This window comes from Camelus dromedarius, chromosome 30, assembly GCF_036321535.1.
Source record: "Camelus dromedarius isolate mCamDro1 chromosome 30, mCamDro1.pat, whole genome shotgun sequence".
Lineage (NCBI taxonomy): Eukaryota > Metazoa > Chordata > Mammalia > Artiodactyla > Camelidae > Camelus > Camelus dromedarius.
In genome coordinates this window covers 2,810,861-2,829,896 of record NC_087465.1, presented here as the reverse complement: position 1 = coordinate 2,829,896, position 19,036 = coordinate 2,810,861, and the positions used below count along the sequence as shown (strand labels likewise).

General features: G+C 41.5%; 1 protein-coding gene across 1 annotated transcript in view; it reads right to left on the bottom strand.

The window, feature by feature from the left end:
• The window catches only part of RP1 (RP1 axonemal microtubule associated), a 140,067-nt gene that overhangs the window by 98,236 nt on the left and 22,795 nt on the right, over positions 1 to 19,036 (bottom strand). Inside the window, exons 4-11 of the mRNA XM_064480818.1 lie at positions 17,286 to 17,372; positions 14,601 to 14,733; positions 12,725 to 12,876; positions 12,071 to 12,149; positions 5,695 to 5,770; positions 4,788 to 4,864; positions 4,656 to 4,687; positions 4,395 to 4,524 (exon numbers count right to left, since the gene is read on the bottom strand). Of these exons, the coding sequence (XP_064336888.1) occupies positions 4,395 to 4,524; positions 4,656 to 4,687; positions 4,788 to 4,864; positions 5,695 to 5,770; positions 12,071 to 12,149; positions 12,725 to 12,876; positions 14,601 to 14,733; positions 17,286 to 17,372 (766 nt within the window). The remainder of the gene's footprint in view (positions 1 to 4,394; positions 4,525 to 4,655; positions 4,688 to 4,787; positions 4,865 to 5,694; positions 5,771 to 12,070; positions 12,150 to 12,724; positions 12,877 to 14,600; positions 14,734 to 17,285; positions 17,373 to 19,036) is intronic.

The following is a 19,036-nucleotide window of genomic DNA, read 5'->3' as shown; positions in this document are numbered from 1 at the left end:
GGCATTGGTGACCAGTTTGTGTAATTATGATGAAGATTATGTCATCATGTACTTGATTGTTTTCAGCTTTCAGTTTACTCCTACATGCCATTTTATCTCAAAGTGTAAGCTTCCCGAGGGCACGGATTTTTGTGTACTCTGTGTGCAGCTATATACCAGCACTTAGAAAAGTGCCTCGAACACAGCAGGTGCTCAAGAAATATTCTTTAGGAAAAAGACTGCTATTTAGAGCCCCAAATACAAATACTGCACGATCTCACTTATATGTGAAATCTAAAAAACAAAACAAAATAAAAACAGACTCACAGACACAGAGAACACAGGGTGCTTGCCAGGAGGGAGAGGGGAGAGGGGCAGGCAAAACAGGTGAAGGGAACTGAGAGGCACAAGCCTCCAGTCACACAGTAACTAAGTCACAGGGACATAACTTACAGCATAGGAATACGGCCAATAACACTCTGACAACTTTATTTGGGGACAGACTGATTACTAGTCTTATCGTGTTTATCACTTCATAACATTTGCAAATGTCAAGTTATTATATACTATACCTGAAACTAACATAATACTGTGTGTCAACTATATTTCAATTAAAGAAATAAAGGCAAGTTTTTTTTAATAAAATAAAATACCTAGGAATTAATTTAACCAAGGAGGTGAAAGACCTGTATACTGACAACTGAGAGGCACAAAAAAAATAGAAAGATATTTCATGCTGATGGATTGGAAGAATTAATATTTTGCAGAAATCTGGACAGCCACATGCAAAAGAATGAAACTATACCACTATCTTACACTATACACAAAAATCAACTCAAGATCAATTAAAAACTTGAGTATTAGACCTGAAACCATAAAATTTCTATAAGAAAACACAGGTGGTAACCCCACTCCTGGACATATATCCAGAGAAAACCCTTAATGTGAAAAAATACATGCACCCCAATGTTCACAGCAGCACTATTTACAACAGCCAAGACATGGAAGCAACCTAAGTGTCCATCAACAGATGACTGGACAAAGAAGCTGTGGTATATTTATACAATGGAATACTACTCAGCCATGAAAAAGAATGAAATAATGCCATTTGCAGCAACATGGATGGACCTAGAGATTATCATTTTAAGTGAAGGAAGTCAGACAGAGAAAGACAAATATCATATGATATCACTTATATGTGGAATCTTAAAAAATGATACAAATTCTATTTACAAACCAAAAGCAGACTCACAGACATAGAAAACAAACTATGGTTACCAAAGGGGAAATAGCAGGGAGGGATAAATTAGGAGTTTGGGATGAGCAGATACAAATTAATATATATAAAATAGATAAAGTATAGTGAAGAAGAATATGAAAAAGAGTATCTATATAACGTATATATATGTATAACTGAATCACTATGCTGTACACTGGAAACTGACACAACATTGTCAATCAACTACTCACTCCAATAAAAAAAAAGATGAACAACAAGGTCCTACTCTATAGTACAGGGAACCATGTTCAATATCTTATAATAAACTTTAATGGAATATGAGAAAGAATAAATATGTATGCATAACTGAATCATGCTGCTGTACGCCAGAAACTACTATAAAATGAGAAAACTGTGAATCTGTATTTAGATGTCAGTGATGGGAAGCTTGTGAAACTGGCCCTGACACAGAGTCGCCATGAAGGGTTTAGAGCGAAAACGGAACTGCTCTGGTCGTCTGGTCCTTCCTTTCAGTCTTCGGATCCACACTCGAGACAGGAAGACTGGCTTCTGAGTTTCATCGTCAGTGTCGGTGCAGTGTTGTTTTTAGTACCTCAGAGCTTACGATCACACAATGAAACTCCCTCTGGTATTTCAGAGATCTTCTTGTGCTGTGTATCTGCTTTTAGGCCCAGTATTGCCAAGAAATGGTTCAGTAGCTCTCGGAGCGATGAGCTTTCTAACTAACCCTCTGAGTATGGAAACAGCAAAATCCACAACCAGCTTGACAACTAAATAGAAGGATTGGCATATGGTGAGAAAACAGCATTTTTTGTGGAGTGAAAATTGTAAGCCAATATATCTGAGATATGTCTTATAATATTTTCTTGAGAAGATGTTCATGGGTCAGCTTTGTTCATCACAACACTGTCCAGGCATATGATGAAAACTGGCTCCTGAGTGTGAATTTAGGGGACACTGCGCAGAATACCAGGAAACAATGCTGCGAATAATTATCCTGTGAATAATTACCACACATAAAAGACTCCTTGTCGTAAAATGTCAGTTACGCCGAGGAAGCCTGCGCAGACTCTCCCGCGCCCGCCTGCTTTAGGACCGCTCATTCCGCTTTGTGTATCACAGGACCAGCGAACTGAGATGCTGGGAACGCTCAAGGGTAAAACGCTCCCCTATCTTCCTCGTGTACTGGTTAGTTTGGTCTATAATGTCTCCATGCCTGCAGTGGGTGCTGGCAGCAGGTCAGACATCAAGCTGGGGCCGTCTGAACCCCGGTTCTTTCCTGGGGAGCCTCTCTGCAGAGTTCTCTGGGCTTCCTCGTGTCATGAAGGCTGGCTTCCAAGAAGGACTAATCCAAGAAGTGGGGCAGCAGAGGCAGACCTTGGGGGCCACAGTGTTGCTGCATCTGTATCTGTCAGCCAAACACGGAGAAAGGGCTGACCCGGCGAGGGGTAAGGAAGTCCCTCCACTTCCTGATGTGGGAGTGCTGAGGTCCCTGTATTAATCAGCTTGCAGGATGGGCTTTAGAAGACAGTTCTCCCTACATTTGCTGTTTTCCTGCGTGGTCCCGGTTCAGAATAAAGGTATTTCCCAAATGTTTGCATAAGGAAGCATTCTAGCACAGTGAAGCTCAGCTATCTCTCTGTCTCTGTCTCTATTTCTGTCTCTGTCTCTCTGTCTCTGTTTCTCTGTCTCTGTCTCTGTCTCTCTCTCCCCCTCTCAACATCCCAGGGGAGGGAAGGTAAAAACCTTCCCTTCCCTCCCCTGGAGAAGACTTGCGTACATTCCAGAATAATGATAGGTTCTCTCTGTCTCTTTTCTCACCGTCTCTGTCTCCCTCTCTGTTTCCCTTTCACTAGAAGGAAGAACGGGCAACGCCGTCTAAGATCAGAGTTCCCTAGTCTGGGGATTTCTCTCCTCTAAAATGCCCACACACACATGTAGGTACCGTCAGGCCCACGCCTCTTGATGCCATGGGCCTGGACTTGGGGAACCACTGCAGGATGTCACTCTGGCTGCTGCGTCTGCTGTGAGAAAATATGACCTTGGTCCTTCACTCAGCACTCTGGGGTTTGCTGCAAGTAGGGTAAGAGTTAGCGCCTTCGCAGTCCCTGACTTGACGACAGGAGGCGCTTTGTGAGCACGTTTGGAGGCACACCTTGCCAGGTTTAACAAGGAGGAAGCGCAGTGGCGTTGGCAGCAGGGACCCCAGGGAGCAGGATATGAAGGACTATTGCGACTGATCTAAGGAGACGGTGATCCCAACCTGGAGCCAGTAGGGAAGAGAAGCGTCTAAGGGACAGGCTTGCTTTGGGCAGAGGAGCTACGAGGACGTTTTCTTAGACTCCTGCGGGTTTTCACAGGGAGAGAGCTGGGTTGTCCCTGGGGTCCGACTATGAGGTGCAGGTTGCACTTCGAGGAGGTGCCGTAGGTTACCGTCTCCAGCACATCCCCGGGGCTATTTGAGCAAAGTTACTTCCGCAGCAGCAAATTTTGTTTAAACAGTGAAAGCCTAGATTTCAAGAAGAGTTGGAGGTTTGGGTTTGCAGGCAAAGGTCTCCCGTGATCTGCTCACTCCTTCTTCACTTACTGCGATGCTCACAGCTTCAGGGGATGCTGACACCAAACAACACATAACCCAGCTCTTTCCGGCCCAGTGTTTCCTCTGTGCTTTCATCATGACACCAGCTACAAACGACCATTATTAGACTGTTGCATGTGTTCGTCTTCTTTATCAGATCATGAATCTCTGGAATTCAGGGTAGCCACTTAGTTATTTCCGTGGCCCTCAAATTATTTAACATGGTGTTTGGACATAACAGGTACTTGGTATTTAGAAGAACTGACTTAATTCCCCGAATGGCCACACATTCAAGAGCTACAACTGCTGCCTTCCATGAACGTCTTGCATTAACGGCCTACATTGTATTCAAGTAAGTAAGACCAAATACAAGCTTCTTCCCGGTTTACTATCTGCATAACTGCACTGTCTGCCCAGGTGTAAAGCCTGCAGTGTACTGATGACTTGGATTTGTGCAGACAAAGAATTATCTGAACAGTCAAATACTGGTGCAAACCACCTGAAGAATAAGAAGCAAGACTTAAACCCGGTCTAGGAACGCGCTGCCTCCCGCTCCCGACCCCGGTGCAGCGCCGGGCAAACTGTCCGCGGACTTACCGTATTTGTCTGACTTCTCTCCAGCTGCATCAGCTGTGCCATCCGGATGCAGGCGGACAAACCCTCCAGTCCGCCTGCTGTAGAACTGAAGAGTGTTTCCCTTCCTGAACTTCCAGCTCTCTGCAGCCCACTAAATAGAAAAACAAAACAAACGGAAAGAAACACCCCTCACTAAACATTATATACTGTTTTTAACACATCAAATGGCTATTGGAACACTGTCTTGTACCCAATTATTTAAAGCCATAGGTAAAATCTTACCATTTCTTTTCTACTAACTTCTAGCTTCTGCCCTGAGGATAGGAAGGAAAGAGAGGACCATTAATTTCAGCAGCGGCATGCTTCCCTCACTCCTTACAAAACAGAATTTTCCAAGAAACGTGTGACACTCACGTGCAGAGATGACAGCATTACCCCTGGCATACAGCTCTCTGACAATTTTGCCGTCACCTTCCCCCTGATCCAGCCACCTGTGGAAACAAGGTGTACCAAGTAAATCTGAATTTACATTATACTAACCGCTGGCAATTAGCCAAGTCAGAAGTAATGGAAAGCGGGAATTAGGAAGAGCCATAGATGCCTAGTGGGTAAAAGCAGAGTAGAAAATGGAAAAGGAAATGCTTAAAATGATTCTGAGGAGAGGCTGCTATCAGGCAAGGATGCAACAGGCTGCTCCCTAAACCACAGTGAGCTGCCCGATCAGTGGGCCTGCCAAGCCCCTAGACTTTACACCCACTGGACTAGTTATTTTATCCTGTCCTCTGGCTACCAACTACAGTCCAAACTACAGTAAGTTATTGCATAAATGATTATTATTAGTGGTTCCGTGGGGAAAGAGGCAGGAGAGTGCTGAAAGAAAGAGCAGATCTATCGCTGCCGTTGGGAAAATAATCCAAAACTCAAGACCTAGTGACAGGGAGTGAGCAATGTCAGAGTTGTGAAAAAGGCACGTGCAACATTTATTTTGTACAATTATTATTTTTGAAGCTAATTTGGGGCTCAGTCCCTAGGGAGTAAGTTTTCCTGCCAGAAACTTTCATTCTTCTTATTGAGATATAAAGAGAAATCGTATTTTTTACCAAAAAATATTTAAATTTGTAACATCAGGAATAATGATAAACATAATGGATGTCTTTCTAAATAGGAGAAGCAGCCCCTAAAAGTAATGTTCAAAACAGTTACCCAACAAAGCATCAATGACTAGGAAGAACTGAATAAACTACCCGTTTCTCCAAAATACATGAACTTGAAACTGACTAACATGAAATGAACTTGGTCGACATAAAGCACATGCACAAACCTGTGGCAGAAAAAGGCGTATTCGCGGTTTGTTGTGGGGTCCTTGATCACAACGTCGTCGAGAAACCAGCCATTTCCTAAACACAAATTAAAGAAGGAAGAATGTAGCATGCTTATGTACGGGCCAGGTATCACTTGAGGTTTTGAGAAACAGGTTCTGGCTTCCAAGTGTGTAAAGGTCTTGTGCACCTTTAAGCTTTGGTGCTTCAAATAGAGCAAGATGTGAAAGCAGCACAGTGTCAGAGGCATTTAAAACATTCCTGACACAGGTAACAAACGCACAGCGTCTCCCAGGACTCGGTGTTTTATGAGGCCGCTTCAGTGTGAGTTTCCACACAGTGGGAAGGGGAACAACTCTGATCTGCTCTTGGTTTCCTAAACTGCATCTCTCATTGTGGACCTAACATCTTCCAAAGAGCACACATCTGATAAGTCAGCAACGCTGTATATCCCGGCAATACATACATGCTCGAAGACAAACCACCGTTCGGAAACCCTGTCCAAGCACACAGGATGGGCTGGTGTACGTGAAGATGATCATCTCTGTTTAAATGTTTAGTTTTATATTAATTTGCAAACTGGAGTTGGTTAAAATACAATTTAATTTCATTTATAGGTAAAATGGAGTATTTTCACTAATCATCATGATTCTATCTGTGCAAAGAGCCAGGGACAGGAAAAGGAAGCCAGCTGTCTGTCTGTCTCAGGATTTACCTTTAGATCAATTGTGTTTGCCTGTATTTCAGATTGTCTCTCATCTGAGCCTGTGATTTCTCTTGACCAACATTAGCGGGTATATCTATGCATTTCTCCCCATGTCTTTCCAATTCTCCGTCATTTCCTCACTTGTGATGCTTCACTTGATTTCGGCGTAACCAACGGTCTTTCTATAAAGAAACCACTGCAGCAGATCCTCTCCATTACAGTCTGGGATCTTAAGTAAAAATAAATCTCACAGCCGAGTGTTTCTGCCCAACCAACTGGACAGACCGGGGTGCGGTTTGGTTAAACAAAGTTCTACGCTCCTTTAACTGCCAAGGCACCACCGACGCAAGCAGCTGGCGCCTAAACTAAATCTGTGCCAACAGCACACCTTCCTCTGTCTCAGCAAAGAGAACAAAAACACAGTGCGGCCGGAGCAGCGACACCAGCAACTGGATTAAACAGCCACCTCAGGTCACTGGTAAATAAACCGTTGAGTAACAAACAGGTTCACTTAGTTCAAAAGAGGGACAGAACCTACAAATCAAACTCTCTTGTCTGAAACTTCCCCTTGCGTCTCACTGTGGCTTTCACACAGAGCCCATCTGACAGCTCCAATGGGCACGGACTGCTCACTGCTGATGTTACCATATATTTTAGATTTTTTGTTGCTACTCCAAATCAAAGCTTTTATAGCTCATATTTTCAATACAAGGAAAACAGCCTCCAGTTACTGTACACTGATTTAACTTCTAATAACTTTATAAAATTCTCCTCTTTCATTCATTTTTCAGCTGATCTTCTTTGCATTTTAACAGACATTTCTATCACCTGTAGGCAATAACTTTATCTCTTTTTTCCAAAATTATAACCCTGTTTTTCAAAAAAAAAAAATTTCCCATGAACCCAACTTAGCTGTTACGTGTTCTTCCTTTACTATACGTCCTGATTCACACCACACGCATTTACCTCAGAACACCTGCACATACACTGACCAGCGAGGCTGAGCTAGAACTGTTCTGGAGAATGCAGGCACCATGGGATACATCGTGCCAGCAACCGTGAAAGTCCTCAGAAGTAATAACAGGAATTCAATTTTATTTGAGTATGCGGGGTAGGGCGAAATGAGAAAGTTAACTATCCAGTTAAAAACGGTTTTGGTTGGCTTGGGCAGCTGTAAGAAAATACCAGAGACGGGGCAGCTTACAAACAACAGAAAATGACTTCTCCTGGTTCTGGCGATCAGGGTGCCAGCACGGCCACCTCCTGGCGAGGGCGCCTTCCCGGGTCACGGCCAGCGCCCGTGCCGCGTCCTGCGCCCGTGCCGCGTCCTCGCCAGGCGGGAGGGCCTGGGAGCTCTCTGGAGCCTCTTCGTTAGAGCACGGCTCCCGTTCCAGACAGCTTTCCCCCACCCAGGTCTGCGGCACCTCCCAGAGGCTCCAACTACGAATCCCACTGCACAGGGCTTTGGGCTCTCAACATGAAAGTCTGGGAGGACACAAACATTCAGACAAGAGACAATGCTTTTAAACAGATGTGGAAAAATTATCAAATACAATTATTTGCTTGAGTTCTCATTACAAATCATGATATGCTCGACAAAAAGACAGCTCCTTTGGAACACGTCCTCCGAGGTCCAGAAGAGTCCCTGGTCACCTTGGGGAAGCGTGAGAGAACAGCGCCAGAAGCACTAAGTCATAGTCCTGTGTTTGGTGCATTTTCAAGTTTGGGATCATTAAGTCTATTGAGAAGCTTTCCAGCTCCATAATCTGAAACACTTGGCAGGGCATTGGAAACGTCTGCTTCCTGGACATTTCAGAGAAAGCGCTGTCCTTTCCCCTCCCCTGTATATTCTTGGTTCCTTTGTTGTAAGTTAACTGGCCATATGAGCCTGGGTTTATTTCTGAGCTCTCTACTCTAGTCCATTGATCTGTATGTCTGTTCTTAATGCCAGTAATACTGTTTTGATTAGTGTAGCTTTGTAATGTAGTTTGAAATCAAGAAGCATTTGTTTTTATCTCAAGTGTGCCTAGGCTATTTGGGTCTTTCGTGGTCCCATACAAATTTTAGAATTGTTAGTTCTAGTTCTGTGGGGAAATGCCATTGGCGTTTTTACAGGGATCATGTTCATCTTTAGATTGCTTTGGGTAATATGAAAATATGAATACTTTAACATTATTAATTCTTTCAGCCCATGAGCCTGGAACGCCATCCCACATGTTTGTGTCTTCTGCTTCTCTCACAGTGTCCTGCAGCTTTCACTGTGCAGGCCTTTCACTTCCTTGCTATTTTATTCTTTTTGGTGCAGTTGTAAGTGGGACTGTCTTCTTAATTTTTCTTTCTGAAAGTCTGTTATTAGAGTATAGAAATGCAACAGATTTCTATATGCTGATTTTATATCTTGCAATTTTACTGAATTTGTTTATTTTTCTAACAGTTTTTTGGTAGAGTCTTTAGGGTTTTCTATATATAATATGTCATCTGCAAATAGTAACAGTTTGACTTCTTCCTTTCCAATTTAGATGCCTTTTATTCCTTGTCTTGACTAATTGCTCAGACCAGTGCTTCCAATACTCTGTTGAATAAGAGTGATGTGAGTGGGCATTTGGGGGGGGGGGGGGGGCGCGGTGAGTGTTTCTATTAAAGAGTATTAACTCTTCACATTTCCATATTTACTGAAAATACTTCCTATATTAAACATCACTTCTAAACAAATTCACAGATACATTTTTAGATAATTTTTTCAGTAACCTCCTCAAAAATGTTCCCTGTGCAGAACAGAGATCCTTAAGTCAGAAGAGCAAACCTACGACCACACACCAAAAAAAAGGTAATAGAATTTCAAAATGCTTTGTGGTAAATTAAGTCTCACGTATGAAGAAGCATCATGGTTTGTTAACATGTACTACACATATAACTTATGTTCGTAACAGAAGGGGGAAATCCTGTCCACATGATGTAAGGCTCTTCAACAGATACACCTTTGTCTTTGTGCATTACCCTCCAATGGTTCTTCCTATCTTCAAGCTTCCCTTGACCACAAAATGCTACCACATGTTTGAAATTTTTTCATTACTTTTAATCAAATAATACCCTTTAAATCCTGGAGAATCTCCCTCTAAGATGTTATTTAAAAGGCTGGAAGTTAAGAGAATTTATGAGATCATTTGATTACTAGTTAATTTTAACCTCTAAGACTCCCCACCCTTGATTATTAAAAGAAACAGTAATTTACCCAGTTACCCAACAAGTCCTTCCAAAACTCTGCAATCTAAGGCAACTTAAATTTCTTCAGTTGTTACACTCTTCATATCTTAAAAACAAATAACAAATGTTTAGAGATTCTGATTAAGACTTTCTGAGAGAAAAACCTGTAATAACAAGAGTCAAGTAGTTTGAAAATGTTTCAGCAAGTGTTCTTAGCATCTTGTTACTTCTTGAACTATAGAGTGGACATAAGTTAAAAATAACAGTATTTTTTGTAAGTAAAAAACCAACTAAACAAAAAACAACAACTAGGGCTTAAGAACGTTTGGTCCATAGAAGGGAGGACGTGGCAGACACTGAAGCCTGGTTCTGTTTTCCTACGGGATTGGCACCACACTATGAAGCCAAGGACCCAGGGTAGTAGAAGAGAGGCAGACATGTGGAGGTGACACTTCCCAGTCCTCGGAGAAGGAAAGTAAGTTGTATGACAATAGAGAGTCTATGAATGTTGGCTACATAAATAGCAGGGAAGTCGCTGGATAAGTTAAAGGGGTAAATGCTGGCCACATCTGCCCTTTTCCTGTTTAACCAGTGGTAACCACAGCCATCACTGAACCCTGTTTGTCCTGGTCTTTTCATCACCACCAACCCCCTAAGATGTTTTAGATACATACTTAATGATTTTAAAAATAAAGAGGTGGAGAGGAGGTAAAGGAAAAAAAGATTAAAAGAAAAAATTTTAGTTTCCTTCTTAAAATATACATAGGGAAAATGTGGAAATGGAAGGAAATAAATTTTATAAAACAACATATTCAATTGGTATTGAAAATGCAATTTAAAAATATTCTGATGACTATCTATCGATAACATACTGTCAAATGTACACTGCTTTGTCATTCATAAACAATCTCAGATGAGCCTCACAGTTACTACATGAGGGTTAATCTCATTTTACAGAGTATAAGCTGAAGCACAGAGAGGGTAAGTGATTTGCTCAAGATCAAAAAGTCAACAAGTGCTGGGGCCTGGATTCAACTCTATGTCACTGACTTAGATTCTAGTGTCCTCTTTACTACGTCACAGCAATGATGTCTCAGTTAAAGAAATTCCATTTAGTGGTTAAACTGGGAAAATCAAAACTCGTCAGAAAAAATCCCAGGACTTGAATTCAGTAAGAATCAGGAAGCAAATGATGTTCCAAACTTCTTACAATTTAAAATTATCTTATCAGCTCCTGGTAGACGCAAGGGCAAGCATTCCATCTTGGCCATCTTTGTATTTACCATAGAGAACACTTCACACAGCACTTTACATGTAGTAGGCCCACCAAAAGTATTTACAAAAGTGAATTAGTTGGCATAAGTGTTAGTTGGGCACGTTAACACATCCCTTTCGTGTTGTACTAGGACACTGTCTAACAAGCCTGCCTGAGAGTCACCTGACTCCCTGCAGAACTGAAATATTACTTAGTATTTACTATGGGCCAGAGCCCAAACTCTATAAAACTAGTTGTCGACTGACAGAAAAATAAATGCAAAAGATTTAAGTCTGGTCAAAATATAAATGAACTTTGTCCAAGAGAGAAGATAACCTCAAAAGTATGTTTTTATCTATCTTAGGACATTAGCCATATTTTAACTTAATTTACCAATCTTATTCATCATTCTTTTTGTTTTCACTGATTATAAGTACATATTTTTCAATTTCATGTAACCTCCTTTGATTAACTATTTAACCTCCCTCACTAATTATTTAAACACATGTCCACTGTCTATTGCAATGAGAACTCAGTTCTTAACATTTTAAAGCTACACGTTCACATTTTTAAGTGAAAGAGTTTATCGTCTTGTTTGATGCTTTGGGTTTTTTTACTCCTCTTCGTGGTATGGGCACTTTGGTACACTTGTCTTTTGTTAAAAGATTTTGTTTCTCTTACGATGACCTTGCACAGCAGCAGAAGATGAAGATGAGTCATCTCACAAAAATGATGGGAAAACTGAGGAAGAAGCACGACCAGAACGGCAGCAGAAAACACGGCTGAGACAGGACACTGCAGGAAGCGCAGCACGGCTGCCAGGGCAGGCTCCTCAGCACGCCCTGTCGGCATGACTGCTACCACTTCGTGGACTATCACTGTCAGTGGACACTGCCACCGTGTCCACCAGCAGCGTGCTGGAACATGGCCACATGCCACAGCATATAAATCCCAAATTCCCCCAATTTCTATGTGCCATTCTTTCTAGTCTTCTAGGTAGAGCCTCCACTTGGACAAGCCAAAGTAGTTGTGAAGAGTAAGACATCTACTTAAAATTTAAAGAATATTTTGGACAAGATTTTAATTTCAGATAGTCAATGCTTAGAGAGCAGTTCATTACAGGTTTTCTACAGTTATTTTCTAGATTTGTACAGGGTTTCATGTGAATAGAGCAGAATCAGACCTTGAATACCTACCTGTAGAAGACTCTTACCTGGTCCGAGCCCATCATGGCCTATGACAATCTTGTACAAATTCCCCAGGTGCACAGCTTCTAGGGAGAAGGTGTCAATCTGTAGCAAATCAGAAAACTGTAGTTAGATCTAGACTATGAGTCTGATTTATAATAAGAGTATAAATTAAGACACAGCAAAAATAGATTGTGAAAGGAATCAGGTTCATTCAGTAAATACAGACAGAAAGTCATTAACGGTCATTATTAAGGGCTTGGGGAAGGGGGAATGAGGAACTATTGTTTAATTAGTATTAAGTTTCAGTTTTGCAAGGTGAAAAATTTCTTGAAATCCATTGCACAACAATGTGAATAACTTAACACTATTAAACTGTGCACTTAAAAATAGAGTTGACCTTTGAACAACATGGGTTTGGGCTGCGTAGGTGCACTCAGATGTAGATTTTTTTCAATAGTAAACACTACGGTACTACACAACCCACAGCTGGTTAAACCTTCGGATGGGGAACCATGGATGTGGAGCGCCGACTATGAGTTACACACACAGATTTTGACTGTGCAGAGGGTCAGCATTCTAACCCCTGGGTTGTTCAATGATCAGCTGTAGTTAAGATGGCAAATTTTATTTTTTTACCACAATTTGTTTAAAATTCAAAGAACTTTCTGGTCACGTACTTGTCCTCTTAAAAAATTGAAGGAGCTCTTCGATCGGAAGAGCTGTCTGGATCCTGTATCTCCCTCTTCCCCCCAGACAGAAATGTAGACATTTGCTGCTGTTCCAGCATTCCAAAGCGCCCCTGTTGCCACACGCACTTCATACACCGTCACTGATAACAAAAGAAAAACAAGCTTTAAATTTTTTTAATGGAGGTATTGGGGATTGAACCCAGGACCTTGTGCATGCTAAGCATGCACTCTACCACTGAGTTATTTTCTTCCACACCAAGAAAAATAAGCTTCATATATCAAGCATTGCTCACATGATAGAAAAATTACGTACAGCTAATCACGAGCTCCAGGCCTAGGAAAGACGGAGCAGCGCGCTGCACCCAGCCCCCCTCACTGGACATGGCTGTAATGTCTGGACAGAATGCATGAGCAGCCACATGAAGACTCTGGAAAGTCAACAGTAGCGGGAGAGTTGGGGAATAAGACCAAAACTTAAAGTACCGACACGTGGCAGTGAGTTTACCATTTTCATCCCCTGGAATCTCCACGTGGACTCTGAGCATCCGAAACCTGCAGGCAGGCGCAGCGGCCCAGGCACGCGGAGCGCGGGCGAAGCGCTGCGGCCCCCGCTCGCGGGGCAGGAAAGGGGGCCGCTAACACAGAGGAGGTGCCGGTGTCCCAGGTCGGTGTCCCCCTTTGACTTCCCGTTCCCTCACACCCCAGTCCCTGGGCATAAGAGCAGGCAGGAGCCCACGCTCCGAGGGAGAAGAGTTCCGCCCCTGTCGGGAGAAGCCGGGCGCCAGCAGGAGGCAGGAAGACCCGGCGGGCAAGCGGGCGCGGGGGCGAGGGCGGGTCCGCCGGAGGGAACGGCGGCGAGAACGGCGCTCGCACCGGCCTTCGCCCGCCCGCAAACGGCACTGTTCGTATCTTTTCAAAAATATTTTAGCTTCAGAGACTCAACAAAGAGTCTGTTACACCTTATTTAAAAACCACAAAGGAATCAGCCACCTCTGCAAACGTTTCAGCGACTCACGTTCCCTGGGAAGTTACGCAAGTTGTCAGACGGAAACCTCCCACACGATCCCACGCCAGTGCGGACATGTGCATCGTCACATATTTACTACCACGTGTTTCTTTAGAAAACTGAGGTATCACATTTTTAATAGAAAGTATTCTGGTTGGAGAAAACTCCATTTTTATCAATCGCCCATTTAATAGTTCCCATGAGCCCTTTTCCTAGTCTCCTCCAAAGCAGAAGTCAGCAGGCATAGCGGCCCTGGCCCTTGTGGACAGTCACCCCGAGTCCCTGTGGCGGGAGCAGTGACTGTCCAGCTCTGAGCACAGCCTGCCTCTCAGCCTGCCTCTCAGCCCCATTTCACAAGCCTTGAACACATCTCTGCTTCTGGCCAAATGTTTAGAAATGTTTAGAACTCACTGAGCAGCACCGTTTTCATTTCCTTATCAAATAGATACATTTTCCAAACATAAGGGTGAGCCCGAGAAGGAAAGTTTATGCTGACTTGCAGCGTTGAGCCCAGGAATAACTTCGTTGGCCATTCGATTTTCTCATGGCCTTCTAAGAATTAATTTTCTTTTTTTGATGAAGAGGCATTTCAGCTGACCTTCCTACCCAGTTAACGGGTGACAAGAACATACTCCTGAGCGTAGATGCATGGGGCAACTAAAGCACACTTGGATGCAGCTGCCAGCCCCACCCCCACCCCACCCCCCTCCGCCCCCCACCCCCACCCCAGCAGAGACAACTGCTAGGGAACAGCAGTCCTTACTCCTTCACTCACTCATTTCTGCACTCCCCCAACATGCCCTTCAGCATTCCGGCAAACACACCTAATCTTGCCGCCTGGAGCTGGATCTTCCCTACCTGGAAGGATGGGCTGCCCTTTGTTTAAAACAGGTAATTCTCGACAGATTTCCCCATCTTCTTGGTCTCGTGCCATCCACCGTTGAACAGGCATATAAAACTGTTTTCCAGAATTCACGTTCCACAATTTTATCTATAACAGCAACAATATTACTTGTAAAAAAAAATGTAAGAATATTTTATCAAAGAGTAAAAAGTTTTTGTCCAAGCCTGACAATTAAGAACAGCTTTTTGCTTTTTTGCTGTAAAAGAAGTTATTGAATACTTGACAAGAAAAGTGCTAACTTCTTCTTTTACTGCCATCTCAAGTACAATGGCATTTCTTTTCTCTATTTTGAAACTTTTCTATTTTTTATTTCTCTATGTTGAAATGTTACACATGCCAATTTTCTCCCAAGTTTTCTAAGTGTCATCAATATTTTCCTACCTAGAAAGAGATGTTTACAATTCTTAAAACCTATTACTTCCCTATTCCAACATCTCAGTAATGCATTTTTCATTTTAAGGCAATTTTATAAAATATTAGCATGAGCTTAGACCTGAGGATGAATGAGAGTCAAGCAATAGTTACTTATTTGGGTGCCTATTATATCCATGTCTACTCCGTTCATCCCGGAGTTAAAGATGTTAATAAATTCTGGTAGGACCAGATGAACGCCAAAAGTCATCGGAAAACAGAAATGTTTTCCAATTCTAAAATCTAGCCTTTCATGAGTAGGGTACTGTTATTCTTTTGAAAGCTTCAGTGGGGTGTTATTTTATCTGTTAAGTTAATCTTACTGTCTTGAAAATGCCTTACATCAGAGACTTTCAACTGTAACGTGTTTAGGAAAGCATGTTGTTATCAAAGTAGATTTTCAATCCCTAACCTTACTAACTCTGTGGGTGTTCGTAAGGCCCAGAAATCTTCACTCATAAATTCACATCAAGTGCACCTCTGGGGCAGTCCCGCTTTTTGAGAGGCTCCCCGAGAACCACACAGAATTACCACTGGTTTGCAAGGCCGCCACTGCTGCCCCCAGTATTTGATTTGACTTTTTAATTAAAGTCCAAGGCAGACCACTTGAGAAACACAAAATAAATCACCATTTGAAATGGCTTATTTTGTAATCTTCCTTAACTAGAGAATCAAGATTAAGTTCACCAAAGCAATGTGATGATTTTACGGGCTGTGGAAAGGCTGTATTATTACTGCTGTAATAGACGCAGTGTTTTAATCCAAATCCCTTCAAGTCAGAGGCACAAGTTGGCATCCTTAAAATGTTGAATTTCAGACTTCTAAACTGTATTACAAGAATTCAACAGAAAATCCTCAAACCATTATCAAGCATCTTAATCGAGCCAAATGGGTAAATTACATAAGGGTGTGATATACTTAGAATAAAACCTTTCATCAAGAACATCTCTGATCGTCAGTGGCACTGAAAGACAGATGAGGAAGACCTCAGAGAAACAAGCTGCCTGGCAGTAAGAGAGTACCTGCCGTGGACGGAAAGACACCAAGAATTTTCAGCCTGGTTTTTTGTCTTTCCTCTGCAATATCATACAGTCTTTTCAGATCACTTAACAACTCCCTCAGCACCCCAGCTTCATAAGGATCATAATATTGCTCATTGGTTACTAGTCAAGTGAGACTGTGGTCATTTTCGTAAACTAGCTTGCTAGGAGGGGAAAGTAGCAGATTTCGTCATTGTCATGCACAGTCTCTTACATACTAACTTGGGTACCATACTTCAAAAGCTCTACATAGCATCAAAGAGAAAATCATTTCATAAAGAGGCCAAGCAGTAACTTTGAATTTGGAAATCTAACTTCTGCAGTCTGTATTTTCATAAACTGAGTTTCATTTTTTCATTCTGATTCAGGATCTTTTGTGACTTTAATATGAAGAATGTGGCATTTTTAACAACTACATATTTCCTCTACTGAAATAAAAAATATGTTTTTAGGGGATTACTCATCTTCTATGAATTTTTCATTAATTTCCTCGTATATTATAAAACTGTAGAACAAGTTTGCCAACAATATCAGGGGTTTGACTAGGTGTTCTTTGCATTTTGAGAATTTGTTTAGTTAAAAATCGTTTATTCTGAAATGACGAAAGATGGAAATACACCACACACAAAAATGGATGACGAGCTGCAGGATTTCCAGTGTTGAAGACGTGCATTTACTGGCAATCATGGTGGTAAGTAAAATTTTTGATTGTGAACAAAATAGAAAATTTAAGCTTCTTATTGCTCCTAAAAGTACTCAGGGGGCATTATCACACTTAGCACGAGTAGACTAAATTTGAGAGTTGGCATTCAAGTCTAGCAGATACTTACTTCGCCAATGCAAATGGTCTATCTTAACAACCCTTCTGAAGCAGTTAACAGCCACCTAGTCACCTTTTCATCACTCTTGCAACCATATCAAGAAGCAATGAAAGTTTATCCAGAGTCCCAAATATCTTCTTTTGCTTGCAAAGAGGTAAAAGGATTGTTCGGTTGAGGTGCTTCTCTCAATTAATTAGGGATTAAATTATTAATACAGGCATATGATACTGCTGTCTTGAGGAAAACACTGACCAAAAAGGTGCAGGTTTGACTCCATCAACTCGCAATAGGTGTGAAATGCACCCCTGATTCTTGAACAGAATTTGCAGAGGCTCTTGCAAAGGGGGGAGTGTGGATAGGTCTTTACCTCTTTACAGTGCCAGGAAGGGGAGAGGCCACAGTTGGTATGACCAACACGAATCTTAAAAAGTGTTCCAATGTCTCCGACTGTGATCTATAAAGGGGCCAAGAGAACGTCTTTCAATGCAGTTTCACAAAGCCCATCTTTTAAAACCTTATATTAGGACATAATATATTAATAAAGTAATCTACCCATCAACAAGATACTAGAATTATAAAAATATATACATCTATGACAAAGTTCCAGAATATACAAAGCAAAACTGAACAGAACTGAATGGAGAAATAGTCAACAATAATCACTGGAGACCTCCATATCCCACTTTGAATGATGGATAGAATGACTAAACAGAAGATCGATAAGTAAATAGAGGACTTGAACAACATTATACACCAACTAGATCTGAGACACTTACAGAACATTCCATTCAGTAGCATCAGAATACACAGTTTTCTCAAGTGCACTTAGAACATTTTCCAGAGTAGACTATATGTTATGTCACAAAACAGGTTTTGAAAACTGAGTAAGACTGAAATTATAGAGGATCTCTGCTAACTACAATGGAATGAAACTAGAAATAAATATAAGAAAGAAAACTGGAAAATCCACAAATATGTGTAAATTAAACTACATACTCTTAATCAACAAATAAGTCAAAGAAATTGCAAGAGAAATTTTAAAACACCTTGAGATGAATGAAAAATACATGCAAAAAACATAGTGGATATACTGAAAGCAAAGCTCAAAAGGGAAATTTTAGCTGTAATTCTGTAAAATATGAGTGTACTTAAAAGGAGGAGAGCACTGCAGGTGAATTCCATCAGTCAGACGGCAAGAGAAAACCTCTGTGAGAGAAAGCTTCTTTGGAGATTCTGATGTACTAAAGCTAGAGTCTCTAAGGAGAAGAGTGAGGAGAAGTGGGTGAGAGAATGAAGGAAGAAGAAGGGGGTGGGGTAGGGAGAAAGTGGGACAAGGAAGAAGAAGGAGGTTCTCAAAGAACCCAGCGTTACCTAGGAACTAGGTAACGAGAACCTAAGGAACTAGGACAAAGAGGAGAAAGCTAGATGCAGAGCTAGCAGGAGAAAGGAAATAGCAGATTAGAATGGCGATAAAATAGAGAACAGAGAAACAATAGAACCAACGAAACCAAACGGTGGTTCTTTGCAAAGAAAATTGACAAACATTTAGCTAGCCTAAGAAAAAAAGAACGGAAACTCAAATTACTAAAATTGTAAATTAAAATAGGGATATAACTGGATATAACTACTAACCTTACAGAAATAAAAAGGATTATAAAAGAATATCAAGAACAATTATATGACAGTAAATTAGACAACCTAGATGAAATGGACAAATGTTTAGAATCATACAAACTATCAAAACAGACTCAAAAAAAAAATTGGAAGTCTGAATAGACCTGTAACAAGTAAAGAGACTGAAGCTGTAATCAAAAACTTCCCAAGAAAGAAAAATCTAGTACAGTTGGCTTCACTGGTGAAGCCTACCAAATATTTAAAGAAAAATTAATACCAACTTATCTCAAAATCTTCCAAAAATAGAAGAGGTGGGAACACTTCTTAATTCATTCTGCAAGGTCAGCATTACCCTGCTACCAAAGCACAAAGACAAGGAAAGAAAACTAGAGACAAAAACCACTTATAAACATAGAGGCAAAAATCTTCAACAAACAGTAGCAAACTGAATCCAGACGCATAACTGAAAGATGACACACCCTGACCAACCTGGGTTTATCCCAG